This window comes from Talpa europaea (assembly GCF_964194135.1).
Source record: "Talpa europaea genome assembly, chromosome: 1".
NCBI lineage: Eukaryota > Metazoa > Chordata > Mammalia > Eulipotyphla > Talpidae > Talpa > Talpa europaea.
The window spans coordinates 120,837,898-120,863,429 of NC_140073.1; the positions used below are offsets into that span (position 1 = coordinate 120,837,898).

Genomic DNA, 25,532 nt, shown 5'->3' on the forward strand with positions numbered 1-25,532 from the left:
AAAAAAAAAAAAAAAAGTACTTTCCTGCACAGGAAGGCAAAGGAAGTTAGAACCAGGCATTTATGAAATGGTAGAACTCCAGATAAGGTTCAAAGCCCAATTAAGGCAGGTCATTTGTGACAAAAAGAGGGTCTGGCTGGAAAAAAAATGGAGTCCTGACTTTGAATTAGAATATATGAGTGGATGATTCTGAACATCTTGATCCTCACACTCTTCTGAACTTTCTGCATTTCTGGAAATGCAGAAGTGGGCCACTTTTTTCTTAAGGGTTTGCCTGCCCACTCCTCTTGCTTGAAGGCAATGTGGAGTCCCCTGCTCACAGACATCATGTGCCCTCCTTCAGGATTGGCCTTTAGCTTTGGAATGATCCTCAGTCATATAATTAGGGTTAAGTCACAACAACACTCAGCCAGAGATATGCTGGTGCTAATAAAGCCTAAGATCCTAATGAAGCTGCAAGCCTGATTCAGTGTGTATTGGAAGTATAGAGGAAAACCTGCTGGTTTGAAATATGAGAGAACTTAACTAAGGAAGAAGAGAAGATTGGTCAGGGGAGTTTATTGACTTAGAAACATTTTGGTGATACTGGATTGTAGGGTAAAGAAAATGTCAGGCTTTTCTGCCCTTTCGCCATCAGGATAGATGATGGATCCTTATCCTGAATGCATGCCTGATGGCGGGCACCTGGAATAGGGTGTGGGCATAGGTAGATGGGATTCAGCTGAGTTAAGACTGTGCTTTTAAGGGCGGTGTCACGGGGGGACGCCAGCAGCACCAGTAAAAGCCAAAGCCGAAGCTGAAAGAAAAGCCGAGAAGCAGCAGAACCAACGCCAGAGAGCCCAAATAGAGTGAAGACTTGCTGGGGGCTGGGAGGCCTGCCAGCCTCCCAGCCCCCCAGCCAGCACCCCTGCCTGCCATATGCCTGGTGAACCCCAATAAAAGACCTGCAAAAAAACCATTGAGGACTCTGACTCCTCCTTTACCCGGTCTGCATGGGATCAGAAAACCTGCACCGCGTCCAGTCCTACACTGTGGCCAGTCCGGCCCTTACATGGATTTAAAAGGTGAGGACATTGGGTGATTCTGCATACTCACTACAGAGATGACTCCTTGAGCAGTGTGCCAAGATGAAATACCAAAATCCCACAGTGGACAGTAGACCAAGGGATTGAAAAACCCATAGAAAATGGCATGCTAAAGTGAATATACTTTGTAAGGCTAGGAACACCAGCACTATATTATGATGTTCCATTGGGAACACCTGAAACATACACCACTTACCAAAATCATCAGTGTCACTAAAGGTTCAGTGGTGGCCTTCTTCTATAACCGAGGACTGATGGGAGAAGAGGATGTTACTACTTGACTAATAGCAATGGGGATCACTGGATCCAAATAAAGTCCATTTAAGTACTTAAATGTCAAGCTACAGGTAAATGAAATTATTGTAGCAGCCAGGAGATCTGACTCATGAGGTGAAGATGGTTAACCAAATGGAGTGTCAACTAGGAACAAAACAGATGGGACTCTAACAAAGGCATTCTATTCAGCTGGAACTATCACAAGAAATGAAAGAGGCTATTGTCACAATCCAGTGCCAAGCTGAATGGAGCTGAAGGGAATTATGTCAAGCAAAATCAGTCAGGAAAATACCAGAAAAATACAAAGAAAAATACCAGATAGTGTCTTTTATATGTGCATATAGAGAAACAAAACAAAGGGTAAGATAAAGACAAACTAGTAACAAACCTTAGAAATCTGACTATAGAACTGAGGCTTCCACAAATGGAGAGATGAGAGAAGGAAAGGGGTGAGAAAAATGTGAGGAGGGAGCTCAATGGACCACGGTGGTGGGCTATGAATGCTTTGGTGGTGGGTGTGGTATGGGAACAACACAAGAATGGGGAGATTCTATACCTCAAAAAAACAAGCAATGTCATAAACCAAAAGTTACTCAATTAAAAAAAATTGTTAGACACTCAATAGTTAGGTAAATAACAAGGAAAAATGCTAGAAAATATCTTTAAAAATAATGCACATGCTTTAATATTGATTGTGTCAAAGAATTTGGCAATAGTTATGTTACAGATACTAATGTGGCATAACAGAGCATTTATTTTATTTTCATTTGATGTATAAGAAAATGCCTTTAAGGAAATTAAGTAAAAAGAAAACCATCATCAGGATATTACTATAGGTTTACTGTAATTATTAGTACACAAAAAAATGCATAGAGTAAGATAGTGACCCAGTTTCATTCATTTGCATGTGGCAGTCCAGTTTCTCAGCACCATTATGAAGAGATTGCCCTTACTTCATTTTATGCTCTTATCTCCTTTGTCATAAATTCATTCTCCATATATGTGGGGGTTTATTTCTGAGTTCTATTCTGTCTTACTGGTCTGTGTGTCTTCCTTTCCCACAATATCATACTATTTTGACTATTATCACTTTCTAGTTTGAAGTTGGGGAATCTGATACCTCCATTTTTGTCCCCCCCTTCAGGATTTGTTAAAAATATTCAAGTTTTTTTAAGTTACACATAAGTTACGATATTTTGGCTCTATTTCTTTGAAGAATGTCATTGGGATTTTAATAGGGATTGCATTGAATCCGTATATTGCTTTAGGTAAAATGATCACATGCAAAGGAATGAAACTAGACCACTGTAATACAGCATACACAAAAATTAACTCAAAATGGGCTAAAGACTTAACTATAATACCTGAAACCATAAAGTACATAGAAGAAAATACAGGTGACAAGCTCTTTGACATTAGCCTTAGTCTTGTCTTTGTGATTACAATTCAGTGGCTAAAGAAACAAAAGCAAAAGTAAACATATGGGATTACATCAAATTAAAAAGTTTCTGTATAGTGAAAGAAGTCATTATTAAAATGACAAGGCAATTTAATGAATGGGAAAAGATATTTTTAAAGTATATATCTGGTAAAGGGTTAACATAAAATACATAGAGTGAATAAAACTCATTTTCATCATCAACAACAACAAAGCAAACCAAATAATAAATGGGCAGAGGATCTGAATAGATTCTTCTTCAAGAGGAATTACAGATGGTCAGTAGAAACATGAAAAGAAGTTCAGCATCCATTTTTATTAAGGCAATAGAATTCAAAACAATGAGATATTGCCTCATACTCATGAGAATGACTTTGATCAAAATGACAAGAAACAACAAATGCTGGCAAGGATGCAAAGAGAAAAGAACCCTCACACACTATTGGTGGGGATGTACACTGGTACAGTTATTATGGAAAACAGTATGTATATTCCTCCAAAAGTTAAAAGAAATACCATATGATCCAGTTCTCCCACTACTAAGTATTTAACAGAAAGACAAACAAAAACAACAAAACAAAACCCAAAACATTAGATTAAAGAAATATATGTATCCCTACATTCATTGCAGCATCAAGAGTTGGAAACAATGTAAGTGTGTTAGATGGAGACAGAAGATTTGGCATATACAATACACATAATGGAATACCATTCAGCTAGCATTAAAAAAAATGAAATTCTATCATTTGCAACAATATGGGATGGACTTAAAGTGTGTTATGCTAAGGGAAATGAATCAGATGGAGAAAGACAAATGCCATATGATTTCACTCATATTTGATAAACAAATGAACTAACAAAAACAAACAAAAACAAACTTAGACTACATGAAGAAAACAGTGGTTACCAAACAGGAATGGGGAAGTGGGGTGGGTAAATTGGATAAAAGGGGCCAACTGTAGAGTAATCATTTTTTGGTAATGAGAATAGTATATACAAATGTTGATATAAAAGTCTGTATACCTGAAACCTATATAATGTCACAAACCAATGTTAAATAAAAAATAAAAGTGAAATATAAAAAACACAGCTATCTAAATAGAATCCCTGCATGTTATATTTTATTGAACAGAATATTTGAAAATAGTTTCTTAAAAGCAAGGAAAATATATTTCTTTAATTTGAAGTTTTTTAATCAATGTAAAATCAAATATAAAAGTTCTACAATTATTCATAATTCATAGCAATTTCAACATACTTATCAAGACACCTAAAGCCTTCAGTCTTATAAGGAATGGGGTCATTTCCTTTAAGTTTAGTTATTCATAGACAAGCAGACAAAATGACAACAGAGAATTCTATATATATTTGTCAAGTGTATAGTCTTCATGTTCTATAAATAAAATATTTTGTGCTCAATATTCAAATGTTTTTTGATATTAGCCAAAGACATATTTTCATAACTGAACTCCTTCCAATATTAAAGCTATCTCAGTAGTTTTTGTATTTAAAGGGTGAGCTACAGGCCTTCTTGACAGATGACAGATGTCTAACCCTCCCCAAACAATTATTACACCTTTTAGCCAAACTAAGATTTGTTGTACCCCAACTGACAATGAGATTTAAATCTTCTGAAAATAATGTATTTGATCGCCTGTTGCCATCTTTTATTTTAGTATCAAGATTGTTTAGTTTGCTATTACTTTTACAGTCTTTGTTCATTTTATGACTTTGACCAGAATGGAATTTTTTATTGATACATGAACTTTCCTTTGCAGTGGGACATGTAACATTCTTGTGATCAATAGAAGGAAGGAATGTTTGAGATGAAATTTTTCCATAGGATCTAGAGGGTAAGTCTTGAAGATACCTGGGGAAATGTTGGCTTATTTTATATTCATAGATTAATTTTCTTGAAATTGAATCTTCTGATTTGATAGAATTTAGTTCATCTATTTTTGTATTTTGATAGGTTTCTGTTGGACTTTGGGGTATCTTCAACTTTTCAGAATTGCACTGAGGTGTGCAAGGTAAAATCCCATGTCTATTTTGTTTTAAGACTAATCTGGTGCCAGGAATAAATAGTTCTGGTTCCTCCTCTTTTGACAGATGAGTGATATCCATACTTGAGACAGGATGTGAGCGTCCATTCACTGCTTTATCTTTCCAGATTAAAGGATTAAATATAACTTGTCCATCAATAGGGCATGAATTGCATTTGTGGAATAACCAACTGTCAATACATTTCCTATGAAACTTTAAAGAGAAAGTTGTAAGTTAATAGAGATACAATCATCTTGTTTTTGATGTAAATTTTCATTATTGTGTTATTACAAAAATTATTTAACAAAAATGGAAGGTAATAATAATTTGTCAAGTTTTATGGAAATAATTTGGAGAGGTTCATTTAATAATGTCTTAGTTCTGGACTGATTTCCATCTTCAAGGTTAAAATGAAGTCTTCTATGAATATCATGTTTGTAATTTTGTAATGTTAAAAATGTACTACTTATTCAAGCCATTAATTTCATTGCTGCTTTCTAATGAATGAAAATTATTAAGTAATTTAAAAAATAACCAAGTAGAATTGAAAATGAATTTGATGCTTCTAACATATAAAATAACAAATGACATTCTTGGGAAGAAAACAAACTATTAGATATTTTAAGTAAGTGTGACTCAATCTATACATTATCTTTATTGAAATAAATGTGCTTCGGAAAAAACCTTGTCACTGGCTATATAGTGATCGGTAACATTACACTTTGATTCCAGAGAGGTTATTTGAAATAATGAACTTTGTCAAATTATGCAGTTCTGTGTCATCAAAACAATCACAAAAGTACATTAAAAAGTTAGTATTCTGTAAGCTTTTCCTTTTTTATAGGTAACTGACATAGATAAAAGAATATAACTTAGAGTGCCATTTTATCTTTCCTAGATAGAACATAAGAAAGGAGTCCTGTCCATGGGAACCTATCTTGAGGGGGTAGAGCTATTTTCTCAGCAGTCTTTTCTATAGCTTTTCTATCTCTACAGTCCAATCTGAATATCTCTGCATATAATACAACTAAAAAATGAAAGGCCAGACTTAAATTGTTACTTCATTTGTGAAAACTGCACCTTCAGTGAAAATCAAACTAAAGTGATAGATTTCTACCTTGTGAGCACATGGTAGCAGTCTTGTATATTGGCCAAGACGAAATGCCTTCAAACAAAGTCGACATTGGTAGCCTGGAGCAAGCAGCTTACTATTCTTTGTGATCAGTAAAAGAGGCAGTGATTTTACCACGTGTTTTGGTGTGTAAACCTGGCTGAAGGAGAATAAGCAGAGAGACATAAATATGCATATGCAACTGCAGAACAGGAAGTAATCAAAGGCACAGGTAAAAACTTCAATATAAATAATACAAATGAACACAGTTTCCTTGAACTGAAACCTTATACATTATAAAATGATAAAAAAAACCCTATTGTATCAATATTGAACAAGACAGATTCAACCTCAATATCAGTTTCAAAAGTATTTAAATATCACAAGTCATACAAGAACTATATATTTTACTGAGAATCTCACCCTTGCTTTTCTTTAAAATGTGGCATCTTTTCTTCTATCTCTTTTTGAATATCTATGCATTTTACAATATCATCTGATCTTTTTTCTAATGATCTCCACTTTTTATTTCTTTTCTGTAATTGCCAAAAAGTAGATGTTACTTTGCAAATAATGGAAATTTTTATTTTGTGGATTAATATTAGTAGACTTCACATCAGTAACAATATAATACACAATAAAGACATCATTTTTAAGTATAGCTGTTATATTAAAAATTTACAAATATTAGTGAGCTAATAGTTACACAACTACCATAATTTCACTTAAAATATTTAAAAATATTAAAAATGATAATTATGAATGTTTGTCTTGTGCAGTAGAAGGTAGCATTATTATTCAGCACCAGGAGATATTTAATTTTTAAGTGTATACTTCAAATGATTACAATAAAATTCCAGGAATTTCATACTGTTGATGTAAAAAATTTTTAGGCCATAAATGTCAATATGTTATAAGTCATAAGTTATAAGTTGACATAGCTTTTAAAATTTAATTTTCAAGTTTGATGGCTGCAATTCCTATCTATATGATGTATGTACAATGTCATCAGGTTTTTGTTGTGTTGGATTTTATGAATTTCTAGTATGAGAACTGGTTGTCTTGTACTTCTCTATGAAAAGAGTTTTCATAAAAATATAGCCTTGGGTTTTTATTAAAAATTAATCAGCAATAAAAACAAACCAAAACAAACAAACTAATCAACTCTATAAAAGGTAATGGTGGGCCTCCCCAGTGGCGCAGTGGTTGAGCGCTGGGTTGCGAGGCTTCCTGCAGCTTCTGCAGCGTCAGTTGTCAGTTCGATGCCCCGGCCCCGCCCCGGGCGAGGGTCCCACATGGTGCGCAGACCTCTCCTGCCACCCGCTGCTCCCCTCAGCAGTGTACCTTTATCAGTCTGCTTGCTCTGCTCTCCCCTCTAGCTCTGGTGAATTTTCTCACCCTCCCATGCTTCTGACTGTGCCCAGTGCTTGTATAAATAAATAAATAAATCTTTAAAAAAAAAAAAAAGGTAATGGTTCATGGGTGATCTGGTGGTGGGAGGACTAAGGTGAGTAACCAAATACCGTATAAAAATGAACAATGTAAAAAAAATAACAACTAATCAGCTCTATTCTAGACTGTTTCCATTCTTATTATTCTTAGATTTGTTTTACTTATATTTGCAACAGGACAAACATAAACATCATATGAAATTCAGGATGGATACTGTACCTCACGAAAAGTAAATGAATGAGAAAGATGGCAGCAGCTATCAAAACATCGCTGGCATAAGTGATATTCTATGCATTCTGTGCACCTAAAAAGCAAAACACCAACATATACCAAAATTTCAGTTATTTTGATGGTTTTGGTGAAGAATTCTGGCAAAATTTCCTGAAAACTATGTAGATATGGCCGAGTCTATCTCAACTTTCAGCTGGTGTTAGCTTCCTATTGCTACCATAACAAATTACAACAAATCTAGCAGTTTGACACAAATTATTATCTTAGTTTTGTAGGACAGAATTTTGATGTAGGTTACACTCAATGGGTCCACAGGGTTGCAGTTCTTATTGGAAGCTTTAGAGGCTGTTTATATTCCTTATCTTAGTTTGTGACTTTTTCTTCCATATTCAAAACAATTATTGCAACATTTCTCTGTACCTTACTTCCTTAGTCACATTTCCCTCTGCCTTGCTTCTCTGCCTCACTCTTCTGGTTAGATTCCTTAAAAGGGAAGCCCTTTTAAGAATAGTTTTGATTATACAGAGCCCATAGAATAGAGAACAATCTCTCTCTATTAAGGTCAGGTGAATAGCAACCTTACCTCCATCTGCAATCTAATTCCCTATTACACGGAACCTAATATACAGATTCCAGGCATAAGGATGTGGACATACTTGGGAGGGTATTATTTGACCTATCACATCCCTTCCTTGATGTCTTCCTGGAATGTTTTAGCTTTTATTTATCTTTCTCTAAATTCCTATAGGATATACAGCCTATTGGAAGAAAGCAGGCTAACTGCCCAACTACATAAAGTTAAAAAATATATATATTTATAATATTTCTCAAGACACTTACTTATAACATGTCCCCTCAACTGGAAACTGTTTACAGTTATTACAGGGAATTCCAAGGTGTCTGTCTAGTCGCTCTCTTTCGGCCGTAGTCATAAGTTTGCCAGAGTTTTTGAATTCCTCTAAAATTAGTTTTAATGGTGCAAACTCTTTCCTACATAGAGGACATTTTAACATCGATGTGGTCGATATCATGTCTTGATAATTCATTAAGATCTTCATGCATTTTATATGAACACTATTGCCACAGCCAAACCTGTTAAAGATAAATTTCAAGTTTATTGTTTGGACACAACAAAGTTGTATAGATTTATATAAATAAAATTTTTTGTGTTACCAGCTTGATTTCCCATAAAATTTGACTTTGAACTGATTTCCAGATATAGGTTGATTAACATAAATAGTTTTATATTGATCTTTGTAAATTTAGCAATCAAAATTCTGAACTTTCTCCTATTCCAATGAAATGATGGTAAAATACTTTCCATCACTAACATAATTTTCATTTTTCAAAGTAATAGTAACTATTCTTTTGACAAAAAGGAAAATTTTAACAGTTATTATTTAGAAACAATGCATCACTGAGAAAAGGGATGTCAACTTATTTTCCTAGAAACGATACAATATGTGATAGAATTCAAAAATAGCTACTGGAATAAATAACGCTGTTGGAAAGAGTTAATAATTTAAATATATACAACAGAAGCAGTCACATGAAAAACTATAATGATAATGAAAATTTTGGCAAATCATCAGGAGAAAAAATGTTCAATGGCAAATGGTCACATTTTCCAAGTCCAACTTGATAGTCCCTTAAAGGATAATAAGAATATCACACTCTTAACATTGAGCATAAGTAAAATTGTGAATTATTTAGATTTAAAGATGGAATTTTTAAACAATGAGAAGTATTTTTTATAATTTTAAAGTAAGATACTTCTTTCACTTTTTAAAAATAAAATTACTTTCAGGAAATTCTTTCTAACTACTCTAAACTATTCATTTATTCATATGTATAAAACAAACATGTGAAAATTATCTTACTTTAATAACTAAAGATAAAAAAGGTAATAAAGAGGAGTTACATTTCAAATGTCCCTCTTTAAAATATATCCCAGAGGGTCTCCCTGGTGGCACAAGGGGTTAAGCTTCAGCACTATGAACAATCCACAGCTACTGCAGCACGAATTTGATCCCTGGTCAGGGAGGTGACCCACATGGCGCAGCAGACCTCTTCTGACTCTCCTGCTGTATTTCAGTAGATCTGACTGTTCTGCTCCCCACTCTTGTCTCTGGTGAATCCTCTCTCCCACCCCCTTGCACTTCTGGCCTGTAACCCAGTTCTTGTCTGCATAAATAAATAAATCTTAAAATATATATATATATATATATATATATATATATATCCCAGAAGAATTTAGAGTAAGAACAGAACCCCACAGAAACTCTTACAATAGTCATGTCAGGAAACAAAAAGTGGCTAATTATAAATAAACCATAGGTAAAGGTTTCTCTTGTTTCTCTAGCAACATATCTCAAAAGAATCAATTATAAACACATGACAATTTTTTCTTAAATTTTTAAGATTCAAAGAAAAAAAGTGTCACCTGCAAAAAGTGACAGGAAGTTTTTTCTCTAAAAGCACTTCTTGACAAATAGGGCAGATATCCTCTGAACCAATTTCCTTCTGTTTAACACACCCATCTTCTTCAACATGCACATTTTCATCTTTCATTTCACGTTGGGGTGTTTGAAGTCTATGTATCCCCCGAAGTAAGTCGTCAATTTCTCCTTCCACGAGACCTAACTGTAAAGCAGCTAGCGAAAAAATCCCAAAATGTTAACTCAGTGGCAAAATTGGAGATACAGAAATGTAACTTACGCTGCAGGTCAGAATTCTCTTTCAAATATTAGAAAGATGAGTTTGGTTGAATTATTACACTGACATTTACCACTTTTTTGTACGCCTTTCAGAGCCAAAAGTTAAGAAAAAAGTTGAAATTGTCTATTTTTATCTTATTACTGAAAAAAGTCAGTGCAAATAGTGTATTATAAGGAGTTTTGATTAATTATATGATAGCATTCATCCTTGGATTAGTGTTACAATCAACGTTTTGACTTGTTCACTTTTCTGCTGAGGGGAGCAGAAGGCTAGACAAGAGAGGTCTGCTGCACCATGTGGGTCACCTCCCTGGCTGGCTGGGGAATTGAACTCGTGCTACAGTGGCTGGTAATAGCTTGATAGGGCTGTCTTTAACCCCTGTGCCACTAGGGAGGCCCCCCTTCACTTTTATTTTTGTGTGCTCTAGAAGTTACACAACTATATGCCTGACTCTAAAGAAATTAAGTAGTGAGATAAAAACTATTCTTTAAACAAAAATGTATTTGCATGAACATTTCAGTCAATAAACATTTCTGAATAAACTTATGTGTACTATCAAGAATTCTGGGATGTAAAAAATTACATTTGCTGTTTTCCTTGCAATTAAAAATTGTCAGATACAGAAACAACCATGAATCTTCATTTGTAACACAAGAGGGATTTTTTTCTAGTAAATAACTGGTCCTTGGTTTCACTTTTTTTTTTTTTTAAAGATTTATTTATTTATACAAGAACCAGGGTAACAGGCCAGATGCGTGGGAGGGTGAGAGGATTCACCAGAGACAGAGCGGGGAACAGAACAGGCAGACTGATGAAATACGCTGCTGAGGGGAGCAGTGGGCGAGACAGGAGAGGTCTGCTTTGCCATGTGGGTAGCTTGCCGGCAGGCCGGGATCGAACCTGCACTGCAGAGGCTGCCGACAGCTTAACTGACTGCACCACCAGGGAGGCCTGGTTTCACCTTTTTAAATTAAGTTGGTTTGAATTTGACAGTGGCATATAAAGTTAAATTTTTTGCTACATTGGAAAGAATGTTCCAGTTGTCTTGTGTAAATTCACCTATGAATAGTCGTCAGATTGTCTAATTTTAAATTTAGACTCTAAGTAATAAAGTATTAATTTTTTTACCTTCAAATTAATAAAAAGAAAACTTACATTCATGACTCCTTGGAAGCTTGAATTTCTTCAACAAGATCCTATTATTCACAGACAGAAAAACAAAATGCACATTTATTTCTGATATAACCTCAAACAATATAATTTTAATTTTAGAATAGGGATAACATTACAGACTTGATTTTGCTGAAATTATTATGAACAAATTTAAAATTCTCATAAGTTTTCTATTATAGTAGCTAACTTACATTTTGAAATACACATGTGAAAAGTATGATAAATGGAAAGAAAAGACATTTTCAGTAAAGAGATGTGCCAGAGAGAAACCATGTATGTTTCAATGAGACGTTAATGAAGGAATTTACATATAGACAACTCTTCTTATAAACTTCCCCAAAAGTTTCTTGCTTATGGAAATGCAGTATTTTTCTGGATAGAATACCAAATGATGTTTTTTTCTATAAATACACCATTTCAATGTATGACAGGAAAAAAAAATACTTTTAAATGTCACCAATTAAAACACAATGATTTTTTGAAAATGGGGATATATATTATATTCTTTTTTTTTTTTTAATAGAGGCATGCTTTATTTATTTGTTTGCTGGTTTGTTTGTTTGTTTTGTTTATACATGCACTGGGTACAGTCAGAAGCGCGGTAGGGAGGGTGAGAGAATTCAACAGAGCCAGAGCGGGGAGCAGAGCAGGCAGAAGGACCGAAGTACACTGCTGAGGGGAGCAGCGGGCGGCAGGAGAGGTCTGCGCGCCATGTGGGACCCTCCTCCGGTGGCCGGGGAGCAGCCGGGGATTGAACCGGCGCCGCAGAGGCCGCGCGCAGTTTCGCAACCCAGCGCTCAACCGCTGCGCCACCGGGGAGGCCCGATATATATTATATTCTTACTTAAATACATTAAGTATATTCAGTATACTAAATACTTGAATTATATTTCCACTTAGATGTTTCATATACTATAAAAAAAATGAGGAGTTATACTACATAAAAATCAGGACAAAATGAAGGCACTTGTCTTGAGGAAGCTAACATAAAACAAAAATGGGACAAACCTATTTTATGTGTAATAATAAAATCATATTGCAAGTTTTGGAAGGACCATATTTATCTTTAATTATGACAAACAACTTATGCTAATAGATACTCAATAAAAACTGATCAAAACAAAGAATAAATAAAAGCACTAGAAATATATTTCTATTTTTTTCCATGTAAATTTTTTTTTAAGATTTATTTTTTCACGGCCTCCCTGGTGGCGCAATGGGTTAAGCACCTCTGGCCTATATCCCAGTTCTTCTATGCATGAATAAATAATTTTTTTTATTATATATTACTTAAAAAAAGATTTATTTATGCATAGAAGAACTGGGGTACAGGCCAGAGGTATGGGGGTGAGAGGATTTACCAAAACAGAGTGAGGAGCAGAACAGATGGATCTACTGAAATACACTGCTAAGGGGAGCAGCAGGGGAGAAAGGAGAGGTTTGCTGTACCATATATGGGCTAGCTTCCTGGCTGGGGATGGGCAGCTGTAGCGGTGATAGTGCTGAGGCTTAACCTCTATGCCACCAGGGAGATCTAAAATAAATTATATTTCTAAAGCAAAACATTAGAAATATGAGAGTCTATTCTCAATTTATTGTTTAATTTTTCCCCTTAAGTATCAATTGCAAGTTTTCTATAATAATAACATTAATGATTTATTGATATAAGTAGAGGTAGATAAAGTGAATTTAAACTAAAGGGAAATAATTTTTGTTTTTCATTTTTGGGGATTTCCTTACAAAACGGTTCTGACACTAGAGGAAAAATTTCAGATTTGACAGTAGTAATCCACTTATTTTATGTTTTTTATAGTTCTACTTACATCTTGAAAGATTCATAGTCAAAAACTTTGAAAAGGAAGATACTAAATTTAAAAAATATAACGAACCATGTACTGATCAACGGTGATGTAAATCAGGAAGCTTTTTAGATAAGATTTCATATTTGTGTATAGCAAGAATCTAAAATTTTAATTTTTTCTAATTAAAAAAATTCATCCTCAAAACATGTAAAGTTGGTAGTATACTGGTCCACTTAAACCTTAATTCTTGGAATGAAAAGAAATACCTAAAGATATTTTAATAAACTATGACTATTTTACCTTTATATTCTCCCATTACCAATTTCTTTAATCTTGCAGAATTCAAACTAAGAAAAAGGCAAAACCTATAAAATACAAAGATGTTTCTTTGTGGAAGATCTTTATTACAAAGCCACTTACCAACATATATGCTTACAAAGCTCCTCTCCTTTCAAAAATGTGGAGCAGTTACAAACATGAGGATTTCCTAGAAAAACCTTTAAAGGAAAAATGTATACTTAACAACAACAATAACAACAACAAACTCCAGTTAAGAGTAACTAAGTTAATGGATAATTGCATTAAATTAGATTTTAAGAGGTAATTTACTTTAGATGACTTCAAAAGTCTGAATATAATCTACTGGGACATCTTAACTTTTGGCACCAGCCTGAGTCACTTCCATATTCTTTGCCCTGGTCAATAATTTGCATTATCAGTTAAGACCTTTTTTTAAGAACCTACACTCAGGCAGGTGAAATCTTATATCTGTTGGAGCAGGCGGTTAAGCGCAGCACTGTGAAGCTGTCCGTGGCCTCTGCGGCACTGGTTCCATCCCTGCCGGCTGGCGAGGGTCCCACATGGCGGCAGACCTCTCTTGTCTCGGCCGCTGCTCCCCTCAGCAGTGTGTTTTTCAGTCAGCCTGCCTGTTCTGTTCCCCGCTCTGTTTCTGATGAATCCTCTCACTCTCCCACGCCTCTGGCCTGTACCCTGGTTTTTGTATGCATGAATAAATAAATCTTTTTTTTTTTTTTTTTTTTATCCTGACACGCTGTCTGGGCCTCTTCCTGGCCCGCAGGGAATCGAACCAGCGTTCCAGAGGCTGCAGACAGCTTCACAGCCCTGCGCTCAACCCGCTGCGCCACCGGCGAGGCCTTTCATATTGATTGTTTTGAGGTATATTTGGCATATAACATTAGTTTCACATGTACACCATAATGATTCACTATTTGACATAGTGTGAAATGATCACCACGGCAAGTCTAGTTAACATTCATTATCACATACAGTTAATTTTTTTCTTTACCAAGAAGTCTTAAGATCTACCCTCTTAGTATCTTTCAAACATACAATAGAGTATTATAAACTACAGTCACCAAGCTGTACATTAGATCCCATGACTTAAGGAAATCTAAATTTTAAAGCTTAAAATTGGTGTAAATTTCTTTCTGAGAGGAAATTCTGCCTTGAAGTGGAGCTGAAAATCTCTGTGAGGTTGTTCATCTTTGATTTTTGTTTGTTTTATAAATTTGAATTGGTGAGTTTAATTTTATTTAGCAAGTGTAGTAATTTTATTCATCAAGCTTATGTTGGCTAAAACAATTTATTAAATCGAGCAATTGTTGTAATGAAGTAAAAAAAGAATGTTTTCAATAAACTAAGGCTAGCAATTTGTATTCGGTAGTTAAAATGTATGACACTAAGTTAAAATTTTCCAGGTCAGCTCCTGGGAGGTGCTAAGGTGAGATTGATGGCTGATTTTTGAGTGCTGAGATTGGGATATCAATTATGAAATATCCGTGGTCCTTCAACAAAAATTTAAAAAATAAGTTTTATGCATTAAAAATCTTTCCGAGGCATCGGCATTTAAAAGTCCTGTTATAGCTTCCGAGTAACTAAATAGTAAAGAAAAAAAAAATTTGTTTAGCAAATATCTAGTTTGAAAACAGATTTTTGGATTTTCATTTCATATTTGAGTCATAGAACTAGTGATAGCTAACAACAGTTCCAAGAACGTACTAAAAGCAAACCATATATTCATATAAAACGTCTCACTTTTTCAAGTTTCAGATCAGTGGCTATCATTTTACAAGAACCCTAAACTCCAACAATGAAACTTTAAAAAAACAAACAAACACATTTTCCTTTGCAATCTGCACATGTTTGGGGCCGTGGGCGCGCTGTGACAACCAAGGGTACGCAATGATTATGAAGGTGGCTACATACAGGGTGGACCTAGGGGGCCCCCAGGGGTCGGCGGAGCATTAGGGGAGGCGAGTTGGGGGCGGTAGTTACTCGGAAATCCCTGTTCTCCGGCTCCTCCTCCCTCAGCAGGAAGCCGGTGGGGCCGATCTCGCGCAGAAGGTAAATGTTGCTGCTCAGCGCCTGGTCTTGCTGCCAGCTGAGTTGATCGCTCAAGTGTCTTCGCCTTTCAGAGGCTTTACAGCCTCCACGGAGCATCTTGCCTGGTTGCGGGAGAAGGCAGCTCTGCGAAGCTCTCCGCCGCGCCCACCGGTCTCCATAACAACCGCGTGCTAGCCGGTTGCCTCGGAGACGGTGGCTGAGCTGCGTTGTGTCCCGGCGTGCCTTGCGCCGAGCTGGGGCGGGGGACCCAGATGTGGGCGGGTGTGAGTTCCGCAGCCCCCCGCCCTGGAAGCGATGCTCTTGACTGGGGAGTGTTTCTAATAACCACTGACTGAAAGGCACAGTAGTCAACTGCATCCCGTTCCTTTTCCTGGTTCCTCGCGGGCAGAGCTCCAGAATTCTCTGTGATTAGGACAGTTACACGACCTGGTTATTGGGCTCTGGATGCGAAGATTGTCCTGCTATGATTCATCGTCTTTTTTTTTTTTTAATTTTAATTTTATTTTTATATTCCCCATACAATTGCAACCTCCTTATTTTGACCCCAATCCCTCCCCTCCCCGCCCCCCACCCCCCCATAGAGTATCTCTGGTTCATAGTTGTTTGTTGATTTTGATTTTTACTTTCTTATAGTTATTCTTTTTTCCTGGTCTCTTATTTAAGTTTTCTAGATTCCTGCTATGAGTGAGACCATCTGGTATTTTTCTTTTTTCTTTTTGGCTTATTTCGCTGAGCATGATCCCTTCCAGCGCCACCCATGTTGCTGCAAATTGCATGTGTTTATCTTTTTTGAATGCTGAGTAATATTCCATGGTGTATATGTACCACATCTTCTTGATCCAGTCATCTATTTTTGGGCATTTGGGTTGTTTCCAAAGCTTAGCTATTGTAAACAGTGCTGCTATAAACATAGGGGTGCAGGTGCTCTTTGGAATTGATGTTTCTGTGTCCTTTGGGTAAATACCTAGGAGAGGAATTGCTGGATCATATGGAAGCTCTATGTTTAGTAGGTCAAGAAATCTCCACACAGCTCTCCATAGTGGCTGGACCAGTTTGCACTCCCACCAACAGTGCAGGAGAGTTCCTTTTTCTCCACATCCTCGCCTTTCATCCTCTTTATCAGAAAACCCTGATAGTTGGCATTCAACAATTTGTCACAAATATCTCCCAGCTGCTCACTATGTGCAGGCAAAATCTGAGTAGCACTTACCCCATCATGCACACATGTTGAAATCAGCAACTGATTTCTTCCACCGACATGTGTTACTCTTCCCCCTCTCCCTCAAGACATATTACGATCTACATTTTCTAATAAAAGATGAGTTGGGGTTCAGCATGAAAGAAATTCATTCAACACAATTCGTCCCCCCCAAAATTCCATCCTTTCCCCATACAATCCTATCTATCTATCTAATCTATCAATCATCCATCTATCTATAAATCATCTATGTATATCTATTATTATTTTATAATTATCTTGATGAGAACTTCATAACACATCATAGCAAAAAATTGTTAAAATTGTTATAATAACAATAGTTGCTCCAGATGTGAGAAGCTATTTTCTGATATGCCACATATTTAAGACACATAAGCCATGTAAACTTAATATAGGTTCATAAAATTTCATTTTGAGAGATGATAAATGTAACAATATTCATGCTTTCACAGAAGTTAAAAAGAGAAAGCACAGATTGCTAGACAGAACTTCAGTCTAGCTGTAAGACATTTGTTTATGAAGCTGTCAGTTAAGACTTTAAAAATATTTTTATATAGCCAGGTGACTATGTTTGCTTCATATGTTTGCTTCATTTTTTGAGAGTGTACAGATGGGAATAATATTTTGCAAATATTAAATCAGGGAGTTAAATTTCTTTTTCAAATTTGCATGTTCTCCAAGTTACATTTTGAAGAATATTGCCCTAGGGAAGAGGGAAGTGATTAATTTTAGAAAAAAGTCATTGATAAACTTTGGATTTCATGAATTTTAGCCCCTGTAGCAATACAATTTGGCCATGAAAGACAAGAATTAAAAAATTCTGTAGCTCTAGATTAAAATATAACCTGAGGGAGAGGGGGAAGAGTAACGCCTCAGTGGAAGAAATTAGTTGCTAATTTCAACATAATTTGTGCTTGTTTGGATAAGACTGGGAGTAGGTGGAATATGGGATTCCAACACTGAGATGGGTTTGGGAAGGTCGAGAACACCTGGGGCAGCTGTTAAGGTGTTAAGCTAAATTTTTTAGCTTAGCTTGGTGGTAGGTAGTATGCTAACTGTGGAATAGTATTGTTATTAGCTGGTTGAGTTATTTTATCCATCCAACACAATAACAAGCCAGGAAAAACATATGAATTAAGCTTCAAGCAGCAGAGAGTTTTATCCATTGGCCAAGGAATGGAGACGGGAGCTCAGACTTTAAAGGTCTTCTTCCTAAACTGGAGAGAAGAGGGACTTATATGGAGGAAAACAGAAAAGGTGAGAGGCTAAAGCATCAGTGTCAGCAAGATTTCAGAGGAAATAGGCAAGGGTTGCAAGGAACTACATTCATACCCTTTTTTCTTCCAAGTTTTGTTGTGACCAGACTGGTCATAGTACTGGTGGGCAAGCTTTTTACTGTGGCAATGAGTCTGTGGCTTAACCCTGTGGCTTCTACTTCCCCCTGGTTTCAGCTGGTCTCTGTCTGGTTTTCTATGGTTTATTCTGCAAAAAAGATAAACAGGAACAGATCAAGGAGGAGAAACTTACGGTTACCAGGCCTGGTGCCAGTGTCAGAGAGATAGATAACTAGGAAACTTTAAATTTTTAGCTTAGTGCTCTAACACAGTGTGAGCAGTGTGCAGAGATGCCAGTGGAAGACAGACACTGGATGAAAGGCCCCAAGAATTAGACATACACTAAATACAGATGTTTGCATTTACATGCAGAAAATGGGCCCAAAACAAAGGCAGACAAGGACTATCTGACAAAGAGGATGTGGAACTCAACAACTTCAAGAATGGAAGCAAACAGAACCAATGACTCCAGTGGGAGGTGAAAACACGATAACTTTCTGATGGAGGACAAGAATAAAAAAAAAAACAAAACACAAACTAAAAAAGGAGGCACCACAAGTTCAGAAACTTGGCTTATACAAGGAGGTGGGGGCAGAAGAGATTAGCATAACCATCCATACAGTTGCTGAAACTAGCATCCTGAGGGAAGACACCTAGATTACAAAGCATAACATGCAAGAAGGTATCAGACTGCAGTCTAGAGCACAGGCCAAGGGTAAGGATATGGAGATTGAGCCCACTGTAGAATCTCAGGTCCCTTTCAAATACTATATAGTTACTCAAAATAAGCAACTAACTGACAGCTCACGAGGAGTGACCCCTCCCAGAGGAAGACTATATCAGTGCAGTCTCTACACAGGCTCAGGGCAGCAAACCTGTGCCTGTGCAGGTGCCTCTTTTCACTAACTGTCTCTGCAGGGCAGCAGCTTCCTGCCTGCCCATAACCTGTCAAGGCCGCCCGCCTGCAACCATGCAGGCCTCTCTCAGCATACCTGTCCCTTCTGGGGCAGCTCTTCCTGCCCGCTTGTGTCTGTGCAAGTGTCTTTAACTATTTTATCCTTTCCCTAATAAACCTGCCCTTTAAATGTAACTAACGTCTCTGTCTCATGGAGAAACTCGCCTGGGAAACTCCCCGCGTGTTGCTGAAACGGGAGCTCTGGTGAAACCTTTCCTAGAGTGAACCCAAGGACCCCGCAGGGGTCAGTCATAACTCACTGACCACCAATAGGGAGGAGTAGACTGGGCACACCGCAAAACTGATCAGGAAGAATCCAGGGGATGTGCATTCAAGGTCTTATCCTTTGTCATCAGACACATGGTTACGTAAGCTTCACTTTCCTCATATTCAAACTTTTTTGGAGGGAAATGGGATGGGTGGTATCTGAAACACTGAAGTATTTTACCTTTAATAGTGACCTAGGCACTCTTGAAATTCTTCTCAGGTTGACAAAAATTTTATACAGGGTTTTTCCAGATGATAGATGCCTGAACTCCCTCTTTTTAGAAAGAAGAAAACTTTATAAACTTCAGAAAACTTTCAACTCTAAGTTGTTTCTCTATCCTTTTGGTATTAAATCTTTTCCAGGCTTCTGCTAGTTTGATAACCCAGTGATGTCTCTCTTAAGCCATTCCTTAGAAATGAAATCATTAAGAAGGATAATGCATTTTTTGGATCTCCCTGGTGGTGCAAGGGGTTAAGCACCACACCATGAAGCCATCTGCAACCTCTGCAGCACAAGTTCGATCCCAGGCCAGGGAGCTACCCACATGGTGCAGCAGACCTCTCCTGACTCACCCATGCTCCCCTCAGCAGTGTATTTCAGTTAGTCTGCCTATTGTGTTCCCCACTCTGTCTCTGGTGAATCCTCTCATTCCCCCTCCCCCACCCGCATCTCTGGCCTGTACTCCAGCTCTTGTATGCATAAATAAATCAATCTTAAAAAAAAAGGATAATGCATTTTTCATTGACAATAGATGCCATTTATCTAAAGAAGTTAAACTAGACTATCAACTTTCTAATTTTTTTTTTTTCCTCTGTGGTTAAAGCGAGTGCTGGCTAGCAAAGATGATTAGATCATTTACAGAGCAACCATACGCCAACTATTTGCACATCCAAGTGTAATAAATAAATTTGCAGCTCAATGTGAGTGTGAGTGGAACATTTATAGTTGAAGATGCTAAACTGAGTAGGTAATGACAGTGTCCCTTCTATATAAAGAGTCAATAAAAATAATTTTAAATAAATGAAAAAAATTGAGCCTCTGACACTGAAGAGAAGTAGAGAGGGATTAGAAAGGGAAAATTCTAATAATCCTGTTAGGATCAAAAATAGGCTGCCCCAGAATGTGCCTAAGTGGCATGATGATTATTTTGAATTGGAAGAAATTAAGGAAGAGAAAATTCAAGGATTTTTTCTCCCTAATTGTCTAACTCCCTAAAAACAGGAAATTTTCTTTGTGGTATTTTTGGAGGTGAGAGACAGACTTATCACCCCATTGTAAGTTACTGCAAGGTCTGTTTTTGATGCATATGTAGATAAACCCTGAAAAAATACCCTTTTCTTTAAAGTGCAAAGGCCTTTCTTCTGTTTTTCTCTCTCCATTTTATTTTCCCCTCTCTAGAAACTATATAACCTCACTGGAATGACCAGATGAGAGGTTCCATTATTCTATCCAGAAACTTCCCTGAGCATGTAATTACAGTGTCTTTTCTCTTGTTAATTTCTCCTGTCAATTTGCTTATTTTTCAGCACATGGACCTAGAAGGGTAGAGGAAGATTATTTTCCTTCCCAACAACCTTAGTGACCTTTGTCCTTGTATAATCCCCTCCCCTGTAAATATGTCATGTTATATAATAAAAGAAATTTTGTACATGTGGGGCTTCCCTGGTGGCGCAAGGGGTTAAGATGCAACCTATGGAGCTATCTGCAGCCACTACAGCACAAGTATGATCCCAGGCCAGGGAGCTACCCACATGGAGCAGCAGACCTCTCCTGACTCGCCCACTGCTCCCCTCAGCAGTGGATTTCTGTCAAATCTGCCTGTTCTGTTCCCCACTTTGTCTCCAGTGAATCCTCTTACCTCCCGCACCTCTGGCCTGTACCCCATTTCTTGTATGCATAAATAAACAAATCTTAAAAAAAAAAGAAATTTTCGGGCCTCCCCGGTGGCGCAGCGGTTGAGCGCTGGGTTGCGAAGCTGCCCACGGCCTCTGCAGCGCCGGTTCGATCCCCGGCTGCTCCTCGGCCACCGGAGGAGGGTCCCACATGGTGCGCAGACCTCTCCTGCCGCCCACTGCTCCCCTCAGCAGTGTACTTCGGTCCTTCTGCCTGCTCTGCTCCCCGCTCTGGCTCTGGTGAATTCTCTCACCCTCCCGCGCTTCTGACTGTACCCAGTGCATGTATAAAAACAAACAAACAAACAAATAAATAAATAAATAAAAACATGCCTCTATTAAAAATAAATAAATAAATAAAAATAAAAAAAAGAAATTTTGTACATGTAATTAAGGCTTACTAAAAATTTGTTGACTGAATTAATGAAAGGGAGATAATTTTGTTCATCCTAGTCTAATCATGTAACTTCTTTAAAAGCAGAATTTTCCTTGACTGATGGGGTCAGAATTGAAGCATTATTTTCTTGTTGATCTTGAAAATGGAGGGAACCACATAACAAGAAATACTGGGGTCTTCTGGAGAATAGCTGACTGACAGAAAGAAAACAGGGACCTCAGAGGTATAGCGATAAGGAATGTTATTGGGGCATAAGGAAAAACCTCCCCACTCCATATTTGACTCTTTTAAGACTGACTGGATGAAGACATTAACATCAGACAAATTAGTAGGAGAAAAGGACAACATTTAATAACATGTATGCAGAATTTACATGTTTGTAAATTCTAAAAATGGAGTGGAGCCAATGGATTTATTTTGTACATGGGGGCCTGAAATATCAAGAAGAGAGAAAAGAGGAGAGACTTTACATGACAGAAAAGAAAGGGTTACAGCTTGTCTAGTTTGAGAGTAAAGATGATATTCTTACAGAGGACATGTTCACTGATGAGTTTATACCTGGATGAAATCCCACCCCACCAAACTACATGCTTCTAGGTCATAAAAGGGGGAGCAGTGATTGCTTCTTTGATTAGGGGGAAAAAAGCTCCTCAAGTTTTCATTGTTCTTAACTTAAAACAATGTGCATTCTTTAATATTGGTAATAGGACTTGCGGAGGCTCACAGGATCTTGATTGCCTGTAGTTCTCCATAGCAAGGTGACACTTCGTGGAACAGCATACTGAGAAAACCACGTCTGATCCTTTTGTGGAGACTGACTTCACACTAGCAACCTAAATGAGGTTGAAATGAGATTTGTCCCCAGAACTATAGCTAGAGTGTGGTCTGGTTGACATATTGAGTTCAGCTTTGTAATTCCATGAACAAAAGAACTAGTCAGGTCTGTCTTGACTTCAGACCTGTGAACTAATAAACAGGTGCTGTATTAAGCCACTCAGTTTGTGTAATATTTTACAAAACAAAGAAAATAAATATGGAGCCACTGGAAAATTTCAACACATTACTAGAAGAATGTGCTGATTGATGAAAGGAGTAGCAAGTAAAAGTATGAACAAGGAACAATTTGCACCTTGTAATCTGCCAGCATTGAGTTGGACAATGAAATCACTCTGGGTGGTTCTAAGTAAAAAATCAATTTATTATAGGAAATGTATAATAGTTAGCCATAGACAGTCATGTGATTTTTGTAGACACTTTCCATGATATAAACAGTCTATCTGATGTGTCTCTCTGGTTGCATTGACACTGTTCTATTCAAATACCACAGATCAGTGTTCCATATTTTCTTCTATTTTTTTTGCATTTATTTACTCTTTACACCACAAGAGAGTCAGAATCAGATGCCTTTGTTTTAACTGCCAACTACATCTCATGTCTTCATGCCTTCATGTCCTTAGGACACCTTAGGGTTCTTTTAAAAAAGGCATACATGTGAAAGGGTAACATTTTGAATTAAGTTGTAGTCTATGCAACACCTCTATCATTCACTGTATAGTTTTGCTGTGATTAGCATTTACATATTTATGATATTTTAATATAATGAATAGTGACAAAAAAGTGGTGGAATCCTTGTGAGAATGATGAGAGCACAGGAAGGATGAATGTGTATATTGGGGTGTGGGTGAGAAAAAGTAAAAGTTTAAATTTCCAGAAATAAATGGAAATAATTAAGTTGTTTGAAGATACAGACATAAAAGTAAAAAGAATCAATATAAAGTATTTGCCTCTGAGGAAGGAGAAACAGGGATAAAGAGGACAGACACCACATGTGCTTAGTAACCAGCGATTCATTAAATATGTTCATTTAAAACTCTGATTAAAATAAAAATTAAGAGGATTCCATTGACTACTTTTAAATAAATAATTTTCATAGATTTTGGTAAGCTATTATTTAGGGACAACAGCATCTGCTTTCAAGTAATTTCTTTTTAACTTGGCTTTACAGACATACTGTTTTTTGGCATGTGTTCATAATAGTTTATTGTGTGTATGTCTGTATTAATTACAGGTTAATGTGAAAGGCTTTTAAAGAGGTAGATTCCTTTGCAGCACTAGAATTCTGCTTTTATTCCACTAGGTGGAGGTATAGCACTGTGAAACTGAGTGTTGTTGGGTGAACAACATTCATTGTTCAATCATAAAGATGTTTTCATTTATTTTTCCAAGGATGATATGAAATTTAGATTTAATAATGTAATCATCTTGTGCATCATCATAATTACTGTCTACAAAATGTTTATTTCAATTTTATTTATTCAAATTAATGTCGGTTGCTTACATTAATTATTTTGGTGCTGATCTCTATCAACCAAATAGAAAAAGGAAATAATCACACACAGGAAAGACAGACATAAGATGTTTCTTGAATCTACATTTTGAGTTTTCAATCATTGGCCTTTTTCTTCAATAGGCTAAGGAATTTGGTTAATAGAGAATATCAAATCTATCCCCTTTCTGTTATCTAGCTTTTAAATATGCTTTAAAAGATATGAACAGTAATTGATTAGTGCAGTGTTTTATGGCTAAACTTTCTTGTTAAGAGTTGGTAATCCACAAAGTACTTATTTTTAGTTTTTTTCCCTACCTACCCAATGTAGACTCATTGGCTTTGATTTTGTGTTACCTTGGCCTTGATTCATCTGAACATCAGATTTGTGGGTCTGCTAATCCTAAGTGGCCTGTTCGGCCACCATTTTGTTACCTGCAGTCCTGCATTCCTATTCAAGGTCAGAACTGCCCGGTCAATCAGTCAGAGCCAAACCTTACAAGGTGCCTTTCAAATCAACCAAGAGCTTAAAGCTTGAACACTCTGGGAAGCATATGCATCAGGACATGTGACCAGGAACGCCTGAGGGGCTGAGGACCTATGCATGACAAGGGACCCGAGAAGCTGATCAGTGGAAAGCCTTGTTGATAAGATTAAAACCATGGCTGGGATCTAGGGCTTGATCTCAATTACAACACCAAGTCATCAAGCAGAAGAGAAGTGCTTGGAGGGCAGACTCACAACCTCTGATGCTATAGATGACACAGCACCTTTTCTAGTTTCACCCCTCCCTTTTCTCTTTGTCCTCCTTCCTCTCAACTGATGCTGTATAATTATTCCATCAAGGATCATGCTCTTCAGCAGCATCCTGCGTTATGTAGCCTAATCCATGACTCCCGTTTTGTTTTATCAGTGTGGTGTTGCCCGAAGCAACACAGATTCACCTTACATTAAATAATGAAAATATGCCTGAGGTCCTATTTTCACAGGGAAGAACTAGAAGATATTTGTGGAAGTCGTTTCATAACTGAGTTCTATTTTTCTTACATGAAACATGTCATTTCGTTTAATATAAATGTTCCAATGTTTTAAAGAAAAATGACATTTTTAAAAAAATGACATTTTAAAATATTTTTCAAATAATAGCACATGAAAATGCATCACATAAAAAAATTATAGGCCAATATTCCAGAAGAACATTGATTAAAAAATCTCAATGTTAGCAAACTGGACATAACAATATATTGAAATGTTCACACACTGTAACAGGGTGGTCCCCAGGAAAGGGGGAGTTTCCAGGTTCACTGTCCCACCAAAGGGAGGGTGGAGCTGAGCAGGGAGAGAAGAGGCTGCAGAGGAGACTGAGGAAGGAAGGAAAAAGGATGGAGAGCCAGGAGGAGACTTGGAGGAGACACATGGAGCAGAGAGACACGTGAAGAATCTGCCCT

The 25,532-nt window shown here is 36.9% G+C and overlaps 1 protein-coding gene across 1 annotated transcript; it reads right to left on the minus strand.

Annotated features, from left to right (window-relative positions):
- Positions 1-4,290: 4,290 nt before the first annotated feature.
- ZSWIM2 (zinc finger SWIM-type containing 2) lies at positions 4,291-15,789 on the minus strand (the record flags this gene model as incomplete). Its single annotated transcript, XM_084245576.1, has 9 exons — positions 4,291-5,055; positions 5,960-6,113; positions 6,377-6,489; positions 7,625-7,709; positions 8,477-8,728; positions 10,080-10,290; positions 11,510-11,550; positions 13,750-13,826; positions 15,625-15,789. 9 exons carry the CDS (start codon positions 15,787-15,789, stop codon positions 4,291-4,293), a joined length of 1,863 nt encoding a protein of 620 aa, XP_084101702.1.
- Positions 15,790-25,532: the final 9,743 nt, after the last annotated feature.